The sequence below is a fragment of the Odocoileus virginianus genome, chromosome 7 (genome assembly GCF_023699985.2).
Source record: "Odocoileus virginianus isolate 20LAN1187 ecotype Illinois chromosome 7, Ovbor_1.2, whole genome shotgun sequence".
NCBI lineage: Eukaryota > Metazoa > Chordata > Mammalia > Artiodactyla > Cervidae > Odocoileus > Odocoileus virginianus.
Genome location: NC_069680.1, coordinates 2,490,362 through 2,502,580, shown reverse-complemented (window position 1 = coordinate 2,502,580; position 12,219 = coordinate 2,490,362). Strand labels below are relative to the sequence as shown.

General features: G+C 53.1%; 1 protein-coding gene across 5 annotated transcripts in view; it reads left to right on the top strand.

The window, feature by feature from the left end:
* The first annotated feature begins 2,884 nt into the window (after positions 1-2,884).
* CRTAC1 (cartilage acidic protein 1) overlaps positions 2,885-12,219 on the top strand; it is a 166,226-nt gene continuing 156,891 nt past the window's right edge. For 2 of the 5 annotated variants that reach the window (XM_070469984.1, XM_070469983.1), the window contains exon 1: positions 2,886-3,047. In XM_070469984.1, coding sequence (XP_070326085.1) covers positions 3,024-3,047 — 24 coding nt within the window. In that variant the 5' untranslated portion in view covers positions 2,886-3,023. Of the gene's footprint in view, positions 3,048-3,330; positions 3,352-12,219 lie in introns of those variants that run through there. The other 3 variants (XM_070469980.1, XM_070469981.1, XM_070469982.1) reach the window with 3 other exon arrangements.

Genomic DNA, 12,219 nt, shown 5'->3' with positions numbered 1-12,219 from the left:
TTGGTCTGTGTCCTAAAATGACTTTTTGTCTGTGCATGCCCCGAGGGGGAAGGGAGAGCTTCAATGTCTTTCCTTTCTTTTAAGGTCACCGATCTTAAGGATTAGGGTCCCACCCTTTTGACCTCATTTAACCTTAACTATCTCTTTAGAGGCCCTATCTCCAAACACAGTCACAGCGGAAGTTAAGTCTTCAACAGATGAATTTGGAGGGGACACAATTCAGTCCATAAACATGCACATGCCCTGAGAAAGCAGGATGCGTCTGGGAAATTTTTGAGGGCAAGATGTCTACAGTGAGTCAGGCAGGGCAGGACTGAAGCTTCGAGTGGACAGAGATGTGAAATGACTGAATAGACACAGAAGACAGAAGAATTAGAAACAAAAGGAGCAGAACGGCCCACTGGTTGAACCTGCACAGGTTTAAGTGCAGAAACCAAATGCATCACCTAGAGAACTTCCTGGAGAGACTGTCTGTCATTTCCTGCATTTCTCTGTCCCTCCCCAGCACTTCTGGTCCACTGCACCCTTACATGGCTAGCTGCAGGAAAGCGTGAGGTCATTGTAGAGCTGTTCTGTGCACAAAGCCTATTCACATCTGGATGGCTAATATCTGATAATTACTGCGCTGGTTACAAAATCTGGTGGGTTTAGGTGAGGGGAGGCTCTACAACTGGGGCTGCTGCTCACAGCTTCACCAGCAGAGAGAGAGGTGAGAACAAAACCCAGGAAAGGTGTGCTCAGAAGCTTGGAATTGAGTGAAACTGGTTAATTACCAGTCACTTGCTGTCTCCCAGAGTTGGAGTTTCTGGCTAAGAAAGGCTCACAGATCAGACAGAACATGACAACCTGCAACTTATTTCTACACTGAGAGGGTGGCAGGGACCAAGATGCAGAGACAAGTGTGGAGCCGGGGCCATCACCACATGACTCAGATGCCCTCAAAACAGGGTGGTGGTGTGAGGCAGCAGGGTACAGAGTTCCCCAGACTCCTTGCGGAGAGGACTGGGTACCCACGGGGCAAGGTCTATTTGCTCTTTGGCGAAGGTTCCGAATCTGCTTTTAAGGATCCATGAACGCCCTAACATTGCATGTCAACATGTATGTATGTGATAGAGCACTTTCCTGAGACACAGACTCATTCCATTAATCAGATTCTTGAAAGACTCAAAAGAGTTCTGTCATTCACCAAGAGGAAGGTGATGATAAACCACTATTCTAGACCCCTAGAGAAACAGGATGTTGACGCTGGGCAGAGCCCCAAGAGAGCCCCTAAGGACCCTGAAATTATACTTAAGGTTTGTGTGTGTGTGTGTAAATGTGTATGCTTTTCTAGAGAAAGGATTCAATGGTGTTCATCAGATTCTCAAAAGCATCCACCACCCTCAACAAGTTAAGAAACTGAGCTAGATTCGGGACCCCCAGAGCTAGAAAGATTGCCTATCCTTTCCTATTTCTTTCCACAGGAGGGTCACAGCCTCCTGAAAGCAGGGCTTCTGAAGGTTCTGCTCAAAATCTGGGGACACTTGGGTCTGGGGCTGGAGGGGCTTTCCAGGAAAGAAGACATTTGGAGTCAAGGGCCCAGAAGGCAGGGTGATGGTCATAAAGGCATCAATAGACAAGAAAACAGTCCTAGCTCCCTCCTCCTCAGATGGCTTATTTCCAGATCTTTCTCTTCCCAAGTCTGGTCCCCCAGCTCTCAGAAACCCAAAGTCCTTATTCAATTCAAGGTTCATTCAGTAAATCCTTACTAGGTAAATCCTTCCTGGCACCTATTAGGTATTAGGCTCTATTCTAGGCGCCTGACTTCAGGTCTCTTTCCAGTCCCGCACGCGAGTACTTTGGGCACTGCCGATCAAGGGCGTTCTTCCTAAGCTTAGCCCCCCACTACACCCGGTCCTGAGAGGCTGAGACTATCCTGCCCACAGCAGTGGGCTGGGGTTTGATGAGTGGGGAGGCAGTACCTGTGAGCAAAGCGGTGAGGGAAGCTGGAAGAACGCACTTGACCAGAGCAGGTGGGCCGGGCGCAGCCCTGGCCCAGTCGGGGCGGCGGCTATAGGCGGGATGGGATAGGGACACCGCCAGCGGGGCCAGCGGGAAGGAGGAGAACTGCAGGGAAGCGGGGAGATGCTCCCCACGGCTGCCTCCACCGCGCCTGATCTCCGGGCTGTGCTCGCCCGCTCCCCGCCCTCTGGGGCCGTCGCGAAGCTCCGCTCTCCATACTGAGCAGTCCCTGGGAGGCGCTCGGACACGTCCCCAGGCCGATAAAGATCTGCTCGGCGCTCGCTCCGCAGCGCGAAATCTCGCCATCAGCGCTGCTCGCGCGGCCGCTCTGGCCCGGCCCGGCGACGCCAGATCGCTATCTGGGGAATCGGGAAGGCACGCCACTGCCCCTGCGGCCACCCTCGACCCTGCGCACAGGGGTGGCCGCGGGGACCTGGGGCTCGCTGCGCTCCCCTCCCCTCTGCCTTCCTTCCCGGCGCTTCCTCCCGGGGGACCCCTGCTTCCCGCCGGCCCCGGGCCCCCAGCGCCCCGCCAGACGCCCTCGCCCCCCTCGCCAGGCCCGGCTGCCTCCTGAAGGTTACGCGACGCAGCGGCGAGGCGCGGGGGGCACCCGCCCTCGCCGCCGCCTGCGCCGCCGCCCACCCCAGCGCCCGCCGCGCCGCGCCCGGCCGGCCCGGCTGCCGGCGGCTGCCACCGCAATCCCGGCTCCTAAATCAGCGCGGGGAGGCGCCCCCTCCCCCTACCCGGCTCCCGGGGCTCTCCAGACCGCGATTGGCCGCGCCACCCCCGGCCCCCAGCTCCAGCTGCAGTGCCATTGGCTGCGGGTCTCCGCCAGCCTTTACATAAGCCCCGGCGCGCTCGAGTGGAGTTGTATAAAGCGAGCGAGCGGCGTCGGGGCGGGAGGCTCGAGGCTAGCCCGGGACCGGGGCTCCGAGCTGGAAGGCGGCGGCGGCGGCGGCAGAAGCGGCAGCGAGCTCCGGCTCTCCGACGCCCCCAGGCGGTGGGGCTGAGAGAGCCAGAGGATGGCTGCGAGTGCGGACCCGGGGGTGAGTACCCGCTCCAGTGCCCCCAACCCCTCAGGCAGAGAAAGTTTCTCCCGCCCTTTGCGCCCTCCGGATCCTCCCGCAGGGTTGGCGGGGATGCTGGCACGGAAGACCGAGACCGCTAAGGCGGCGGCAGCGGCTTGTTTCCAACTTGCCAAGAGGCGCAGGATTCGACTGGCGTGCAGAGCCTCCCGCGGGCTGGGGGGAGAGGCGGGCGCTGGGCCGGAGGTGGAGGAGAGGTGGGAGCGGAGGTGTGGGGGCGACAGCTCTCACAGCTGGCAGAGAAAGTGTTGGGGGCGCCCTGGAGGTCAGTTGTTTGGGGAGGGGCGGTGGAGCGGGGAGGGGGCGGAGCAGGTGAGGGGGGATGTGCCGTGGGGTATTGGGGAGTCACCCAGCGAACCAGGCTCAGCTCCGGGCCGGGGAAGCTACTGGCCTCGGCCGGCTGCCTACGCGTCCAGGGTGGGGGTAAGCCCTGGGGGAGGCTAGCGCTCCCCCCCCCCCACCCGCCCCCGGGAAACCGAGCTCCTGGGCACAGCGCTGGGTGGCAGAGAGCTCAGGGAGCCAGCTCCGCGCGGCTTAGCTATCAGCTGCCTTTGCTGGACCGAGGTGTGGTCTGCTTGCTTTCATCCAATCTTAGACAAACGAGCTTCAGGCATTCCAGGGGAACCGGGGGTCCTCCTCGGCCCAGTGAGGGGGCGGGGGGAGGCACATGGAGGCTTTGATGGGGCAGGAGGCCGAGCTTGGGGGCATGCCCAGCAATGCAGCGCGCATTTTTGCAGCGTAGTAGTTGAGAGTCCTGGTTAGTCCCGTTTCTGCAGAAACCAACTCAAGAATCCAAAGTCATCCCAGCCCTGGATAGGAGCCTACCAGAGTGGCGGTGAAATGTGCCTGGGGTTGGGGTGGAGTGGGGGGGGGGGGGTCACTTTCTTCCCTCGGGGAATGACTAATGAATATTGCTGCTGGTGGTGCTATGGGGTACACCTAGTGTGGCTACTCTGTGTCCCAGGAGGTGCTTTAGCTCTCCAGGCAAGACATTTTCTTCAGTCACACTTGGAGTGTCTTCTGGGATGGGTGCAGGACTTCCCAAGTGAAGCTATGTGATAAAGGAAAGGAAGCAGGTTCCAGGGATAGAGGACAAGTCTTCAGTGCTGTCTTGAGTCAGGGGAGAACTCTTGTGGGAAGAGAAACACTACAGAAGGGAGATTTTTTTACCCTGATGACGGGCTGCAGCTACCCAAGACTGAATTGGAGCAAATTTAGAGTCACCCTGGTACCTCTCTCTCAGCCACAAGGAAAGGGAGATGGAGAATGGAAAAGTGGGAATATGGCGGTTGTTTCAATATGGCCCTTGAGGAAGCATTTGCTTTCCATCTGACTTAAGAACATGTTTCTGGCAGCAGGTCCTAAAGTCCATTTAAGAGGCAATGAAGGGAGTTTAAGGTCTAGATGCTGGCACAGTGGACCACAGGTAGAATGTTCTGGTTTACATTTGGTACTAATGGTCTCTGGAGAAGGTCAAAAGTGGGCTGCTCAGTTGGGACTGTCTCCTGTACCTCATCCCCAAACGTGGATGAGGGTTTTGAGCTCCTGGGGCAGCTGCATCAGCCTGGAGATCTTTTAGTAGGGCTCTGGATTCACACCCCCAAACCTAGCTCCGTCCTCTGCCTGCAGTCAACATTTTTCTGCGGCATTTCCCAAGACCTTCTCGCCACTGGGGATTTGTACAGCGAAATACCTGCTTGTTGCTCTTTCTTCTCTTTTCTCCATCTGGGCTGCACCTGCTGTTCCGAACCCTGATGTTTATTACTCTGCACCTTGATGTTTGGTTAAGATGTCCTATCACAGCACAGTAGTGCCCTATGAATGTGTGGGCCAATGGTCTATGTAATTCTAGGAAGTGAAATATATTCTTAGAAGAGCAGGACCGCAGACCAGGAATGAAGGCCTATTAAACAGCTTGTGACAGACAGTCCTGTTCTCAATCTTGTTGCCTGCTTAGGCAATGGAAGCTGCCCAGCAAGCTCCTTGGTGCCCAGTAGGGGGCGCCAAAGGCACCCAGCTCAGGACCACTGACTTTCTCACTTCTTGCCCTTCACTGGCCATAGTAACTTGATGCTTTAAGCAAGCTCAGGCCTTTAACCGTCACCTTCTTGATTGGAACCCTTCTACCGCGTACTTCCTGGACTTCAGGTGGTCCTGTGATCTCAGGTGCAAGGAGATAGATACAAGTACAGCGTTCCAAGGAAATAGAGCCGGTACCCAGCCCCACCTGCTCTCTGAAATTTTCTTTGTGCTTGGTGCTGGTGTATTCTTTGAACTTGCTCAGTACTCATAGGGCCCCGGAATATTAGAGCTAGAAGAAAGGGATATTGAAGAGCACCGACTCCAATGCCATCCCACGTGCACACAACTTACAGATGGGAAAACTGAAGCCCGGTCAAGGCAAGCATCTTACCCAAGGTCACATGGCTGTTTGGTGGAAGAGATAGGACTGGGTCCGAGGATTTCCACTCTGCTACTGAGAACTCTCTCCGCTCCCATGACCTGCTTCCTCTTTACTATGGAGATTGATGTGTGTTCTGCACAGTTGTTGATGTTGTCTAGTCGCTAAGTTGTCTCCAGCTCTTTTGGAGCCTCACAGACTGTATATAACCTGCCAGCTTCTTCTGTCCAGGGGATTTCCCAGGCAAAAATAAGTGTTCATAATTGCTACCTGATCAGACATTGGTAAATTAATACATCTAGTAGCTTGGGGAAAATTTCCTCTGAATCTTTTATTCAGACTGAGGAGGCAAGGAATAGATAAAGCTCTTGTAATGTACATGTACAGGTAATAGAAATTTCTAGTTATTTTTTTCCCCTTCCTCCATTGTCTTGTTATTCCAAGTGTTCATGTAGGGAAAAGCAATGCAACTCCAGGTTTCTCTCCATGCATTTAGGAATCAGAAGTGCCCAGCCCCTTGAGATGATCTTGGAACCCAAGCCTAGGGCTCTTCCTTCCACTCAGGCATGCTAGAGTAGGGTCTCTCTGTCCCGTAGTCATACCACTGCCTATGGGACCTCCAGTAGTTGGATCCTGGGTGAAGTGGAGCATTTCCAACCAGTATTTACCCATTTCCCCATCCTTGCTGCTTCCAGCTCAAGGTCAGAGTGCTGGCATGTTCTATTTTTGCAAAATCCTCATGTGAGGGTTTCTTGGGTGACCTGAAAGATACTACCATTTCCATTGCCCTTTTTCTGTTCTGTGAGTCTGGCTGTCGACATCTGAGCTGGGCCCTGGGCAGGAGGTTTGCTGAGTGGCCTATGGGCTGCCCCCCTCCTCCGGTGTCCTCTCCCCACCCTGCTCCTTTGCACTGTGCATGGAGTTTCCCCCAGGGTGTCTGCAGACTTGGCGGTGACCCTCAGGAGGACCCAGTGCTGCCGAGCCAGAATTCCAAGAGGCGGATCTGCTTCTGTCCCTTAGGCTCACCCAAGGGATGCTTGTTGCCAGGGAAGGTGCTTGAGTTTTCTCATCTCCTTCAGGCTCTCAGACAAGTTGTGTCTTTGTCTTCAGGTGGGGGAGGCGGGTGGTAGGATAATGTGGACCACAGAGCCACAGTCCCTTCCTTGAAAGCGGGGTTCTGAGAGCCTGGACTAGGGATCTGTGCCTGCTCCCAGCTCTGTCTGAAGAGTTGTGCCTGCATTCCCAAGGCCTGTATTTTTTCCCAGATAAGGCCAGAAGAATATAATTACATAAAACACAGTGATAGCATGGGATCTCTAGATTTTTGTTTGAATGTGGAAGTGGCACTAGATATTGAGGAAATAAGAAGTCGCCTCTTACATTAGCCCCTCTAGATGACTGACCCTTATAACCTGCTCTCGCTGGGAAGGCAGCTCAGTAGTGGGAAGGATACAGGCTTAGAATCTGACTCCCCCCTTCCTGCTTAGGAACCTTAGACAAACTGCTTAACCTCTGCATGCCTCAGTTTCCTCCTCTGCAAAATGGTGAGGCTGGCAGACTGTGATGAGGGTAAGATAGTGAGCATCAAGAAAGATAGTCTTTAACATGGCTCTGCCCTTGGTGAGATGTAAAGAAGAATAGATGGGAGGGGATAATATTACAGGGTCACTGGGGACTGAGCTGGGTCTTCCTTTTCCCCGTGAAAGAGACCAAACATCCATGTCTGCACATCAGCTTCTGCTAGCAGCAACATCTGGGCCGTGGACAACACCTCCTTGACAGAGCTGCTGTCTTCCTTCCCCCATGTTGGGGCTTTCATTTGGGGGTTCTGCTATGCTTGGGGAAAAGAAATTTTACAGGTCCCAGGATAATTCTGAGTGTGATGGAAGGCCCTGAGCTATTGATTCCTAAGGAAGAATCTTTGTGCTAGAAGAAGGCTTCCTCGGAGCTCAGTGATTTAAGAGTGCTGACAAACCCATGCTCACCAGGCCTCCTGCAGGCTGCAGATACAGGCTTCTGGGCCAGCCAGGGTTCTGCGAGGGATTTCTGGGGAGCCTGACTGGTTGCTTAGGGGACATAAACCTGTGTGAACTCTCCTTAGGAGAAAGCATGAAATCAATTGGTTCGTTATCACACTAGACACCCCCTGGACCATGGAGGGCATTTAAGAAATGAGAAGCTAGCAAAGGACAAGGAGGTTGTGTTTGAAAAGTCTATGGAAAGGTGTGAAGGGGTTGGAGAAAAAGACCTTTCTCCACTGAACCACATGATCTTGGCCTTATTGAAGTCCTTGGGCAGTGAGCGGAGGGATTACTGTGGCCATGTGGCAATGTCTGTAGACATTTTTGATTGTGACAGATGGATCACGGGGTGCTGTTGGCATCTAGAGGGTAGAGGCCAGGGATGATATTAACCATCTTACAGTGCATAGGACAGCCTCCCGACAAAGAACTGTCTGGCCTAAAAAAGTCACTAGTGCCAAGATGGAGAAACCTTGGAGCATCACAGCATGGACTCACAGCATGTTAGAGGTGGAGGGATTTTAGCAGTATTCTTACCCAACCCTCCCACTTCACCGCTGAGGACTCTGAGGTCCAGAGGTGAAGAGACCAACCAGAATCATGCAGCAAGTGAGTGGCAAAGCTCATCTGCACCTCAGATCTGCTGTCTCCTAAGAGTGACTTACCCAGACTCCCCCCAGAGTTGTTGTGAAGATTCAGTGTGAGCTGTGAAAACACTTAGAAGATTCTAAAGAGGTTATTATTAATATTGCTATTATTAAGGATTGGGGAGTTTGGAAAGCTCTATTTCTGGCTATGCCACTGACTCATGGTACAAGTTTGGTGCATCATTCCCCTGCCCCCAGGCCTCTTGTGTGAGGGCCTGCAGGGTTGGGGGGGCGGTGGTCTCAGCAAGTGACAATTTTATCATGATCATTATCTTCAAAGAAAAGTCCAAAGATCTGCCCTTCAAAAAGCCTAGACACTTTAAAAGAAGATAAAAATTTTCCTTGAAAGAAATCATGTTGACTTCGTAAGAAGAAAAACGTTTGCTTCTTGGAAAAATTCCAGTCCCTGGGCCCTGTGAATTGGTTCCAGCCCAGGAAATCTGATCAACATCCGGAGGAGAAGCTGAGAGCTCCCCAACTGACAAACGGGCTGGATTTGTCCCCACTGCCTCCGAGACTTTGCCACCCTTTCCTGCTCAGCCCTCTTGGCACGGGGAAGCTCTGCAAGGAACTTGAAGGAGGGGTGGGCAGGCATGTCATTAATTAGTAAAACCTTGTTTACTTAATAGACATATTCTTAAAGATCTCTTCCAAGGGACGTTTTGACATATTACTTTAATTAGCCATAGAAGAATCGAGAGTGCCGCGAGTGTAGACCCTTCCTGTGGTTTCCAGTTACCCTTATCTTTATTTGCACCCAACAAGTACAGTGACAAGGTCACGGAGTCATTGGAGAGCTAAGGGGTCCTGTTGACTTAGGAAGGGACCGCAGGGACTTCTTCCCTCCTTTACTGCCACTCCATCTACCTGGAGAGCCTCCCCTCTTCGTGGGACTTGCATTGGCATCCCTGCCCTCCCTGAGGATAGGCAACACGCCCAGGAACCCGCTTTCCTGCCTGGATGGACAGAGGTGCCTTGCAGGCTTCCTGGGAGCAGCCTCAGCTGGTGTTTCTCACAGAAGGCCTGGCCCTGCCCCTGCCTTCCTTGCACTTAGGATTGGAGGTAGGAAGTCCCTAGAGGCTCTCCTTAGAGTAGGGTTCTCCAAAAACAGAGCCATGGACTGGTACAGTCTGCGGCCTGTTAGGAACCAGGTTCCACAGCTGTAGATGAGCGACAGGCATTCCAGTGAAGCTTCATCTGCTGCTCCCCATTGCTCCCATTACTTGCTTGAAACTTCTCTCCCTCCATCACTTGTCCATGGAAGAATTGTCTTCCACAAAACCTGTCCCTGGTGCCAAAAAGGTTGGGAACCTCTGCCTTAGAGGACCAAAGCTACACTGTTCCCTGCCCGAATTGGGAGGGTGGACACACACAGAGACCTCACCCAGTTCCTGCAGTGAATGCGGTGAACGTCCTGCAAGTCCAGGGCAGGCCAGCCTCTGGAGGTCAGTCCGTGTAATGAGACTTGGTGAGCCCAAGGGCCCTTTCTCTCGCTTTGCCCCAGGGATGTCATATTCCCTTGTACCCTGGTCTCTAAGAACAGACTTTCTTGGAATGGCAGTCATGCACCAGTCATCTGAGAAGCTATGTATATCCAAAGAGCCTTTTGCAGGCAGGGAAAGAAGAGTCCCGGAGAAGGAGAAATGCTGCCTTGCAAGCAGCGGGGGCTGAGACACCATGTCTTTTGTTCTCAACTGCAAATCCAGTGCCTAGCATAGCATAGCATTTGGCAGGGGGAGGGGCTCCCCAGGTGCTCGGGTGGGTGAACAAATGAATGTGTGGATGTAGGCAGCCAGTCTGGGGTAGAGTTGGCCCTTGGTATTAAAGTGGATCTCCAGTCCAGCTTTCTTTCTGGCTCCTTTTTCCCAGAGCTGGCACTTGGCCCCAGAGCTCTGTAAACCCCCAGAGGTCCCACTGATCAAGCAGGGTCTGAAAGTGAAAGTTGAAGTCACAACCCTACGGACTATAGCCTGCCAGGCTCCTCTATCCATGGGATTCTCTAGGCAAAAAGCTGGAGTGGGTTGCCATTTCCTCCTCCAGGGGATCTTCCCAACCCAGGGATGGAACCTGGGTGTTCTGCATTGCAGGCAGATTCTTCAATGTCTGAGCCACCAGGAAAGCCCCCTCAGGAGCCCACATAGGACTCACACGTGACATGGTACCAGCTCTGAGCCCGGACGGGCTGTTTCTCTTTCTCTTCATCTCCTCCAGGTGCTCACCCCCACCCCCTCCCGCCCCCCTTCCCCCCGCAACCAGGCTGCTCCAGGGAAGCCCAGCACGGATCTATCTTGGTAGCTGTAAGCTGATAGAATAGATGATCATTTGGATTTTCACCAAAGACAGACTAGGGAGTGAATCATTGCTTCACGGCAACATTCCCAGGAGGAAGCTTTTAAATAGCAAGGTCCACTAATGCATTTTAAATGATTTAGGGAAAAAACCTGACCCATAGACACTTAGGCCCAGGAAAGAACTTTGGAGGTCATCCAGGATGTCCAGTCCCCTCTGTGATACTCTCGCTGTTTGGAAACATGGCCAGCCTCGCGGCCCTGCACACTGCTGCCCTGCACACTGCTGCCCCAAACCTAAAATGCCATTTCTAAACCTGTCCGATCATGACTTCAAACCTCCTGCTCCTCAGTCTGAGACAGGTGGGCTCTACAGGCTCCAACTGCTGCCTCCACGTGAGCAAGGAATTATCTGGCCCAGCACATCAGTAATGCTGAGACTGAGAATCCCAGGACTAGTGCATCATTCCTGCCCTCCCTTCTTTCCCCACTCCCCCTCCTAAGGGCTGGAGCAAGGACTCCTCAGATGGATCAGTTTGGGAGAACTGGCCATGGAGAGCCCTTTCTGGAGTTACCTGCCTGCACATGCGACTCTCTGCCATGTGCTGAGCTTAGCCAGGCAGGCTCAGGCCCGCCCCTGCCCACAGGGAGGGCTGCAGGAGGGTACAAGTACATCAGCAAGCACCTTGGACCCCACTCCAAAGCCTGGCCTTCCAAGCAGCTGTATCTGTAATGATGGTGGCTTTTTAATCTCTATCTGTCTGAGCCCCACCTGTCTCCTCCCCTCCGTACCTTTCTTCCCCTCCACTAATGCTGAATATGAACAGGGAGGGAAGTGGGATGCTGCTCACTGGACCCTTTCAAACCCCAACACTCAATCTGGAAATCTGGCGTCATATTTGGTTCTTGCTTCCTCCTCATTTTTCACAACTTCTGGATCACTGAGTCAATCTGCTTCACAAATCTCTCTCCAAGCTGCCCAGTCTTTCCATCCACACTGCCGAGGTTCTGGCCCCCTTTATCCTTCAGCTGACTAGCAGCAATAATTGTTAACTGCTCCCCGCTTCCTCTCATCTTGCCCTGCTTGTAAATATCAGAGCTGATCATCACTCTTCAGCCTAATTCATGGGACCCTGTACACAAGCAAACAGATTTTTTTTTAAATTTGCAATTTCTTATAACAAGTACTATATGAGGAATGAGCAGTATTAATAGTAACACTTACCTACCATTGACTATGTTCCAGGCACTACTCCAACCCCTCATGTGGATAATCTCCTTTAATCCTCATAGTAACCCTAGAAGGTAGGTACCACTATTGTAACTCTTTTACAGATGAGGAAACGAAGGCACAGAGAAGTTAAGTAACTTGCCCAAGGTCACACAGCCAGAATGTGGCAGAGCCAGGATCTATGTCCAAGTCAACTGGCTCCAGAATTGATGCCCTTGGACACTACACTAAATAATCTCTTTCACTAAAGGGTCTCTCTCACTTGATCTTAAACCAAGTGAGATGGGAACACAGTGGAAGGAGCAAGCATCTGCCTGGGGCTGCCAAGGAAGGCCTAAGAGAGAGGTGCTGATGGACTGGCCAGAGGGACAAGGGGAAGAAAGCGTTCCAGGCTGAGGAGCCAGCGTGTGCATGGCGGCCGAGCAGGGTCATGCAGCCCTCAGAGGCTCGGTGTGGCTGGGGTGGGACAGATACTGAGAAAGGGTGCAGTTAGGAGGTTGGAAGAGGCTGTGGATGCCTCATGTACAACAAAAGGGTTAGGGATG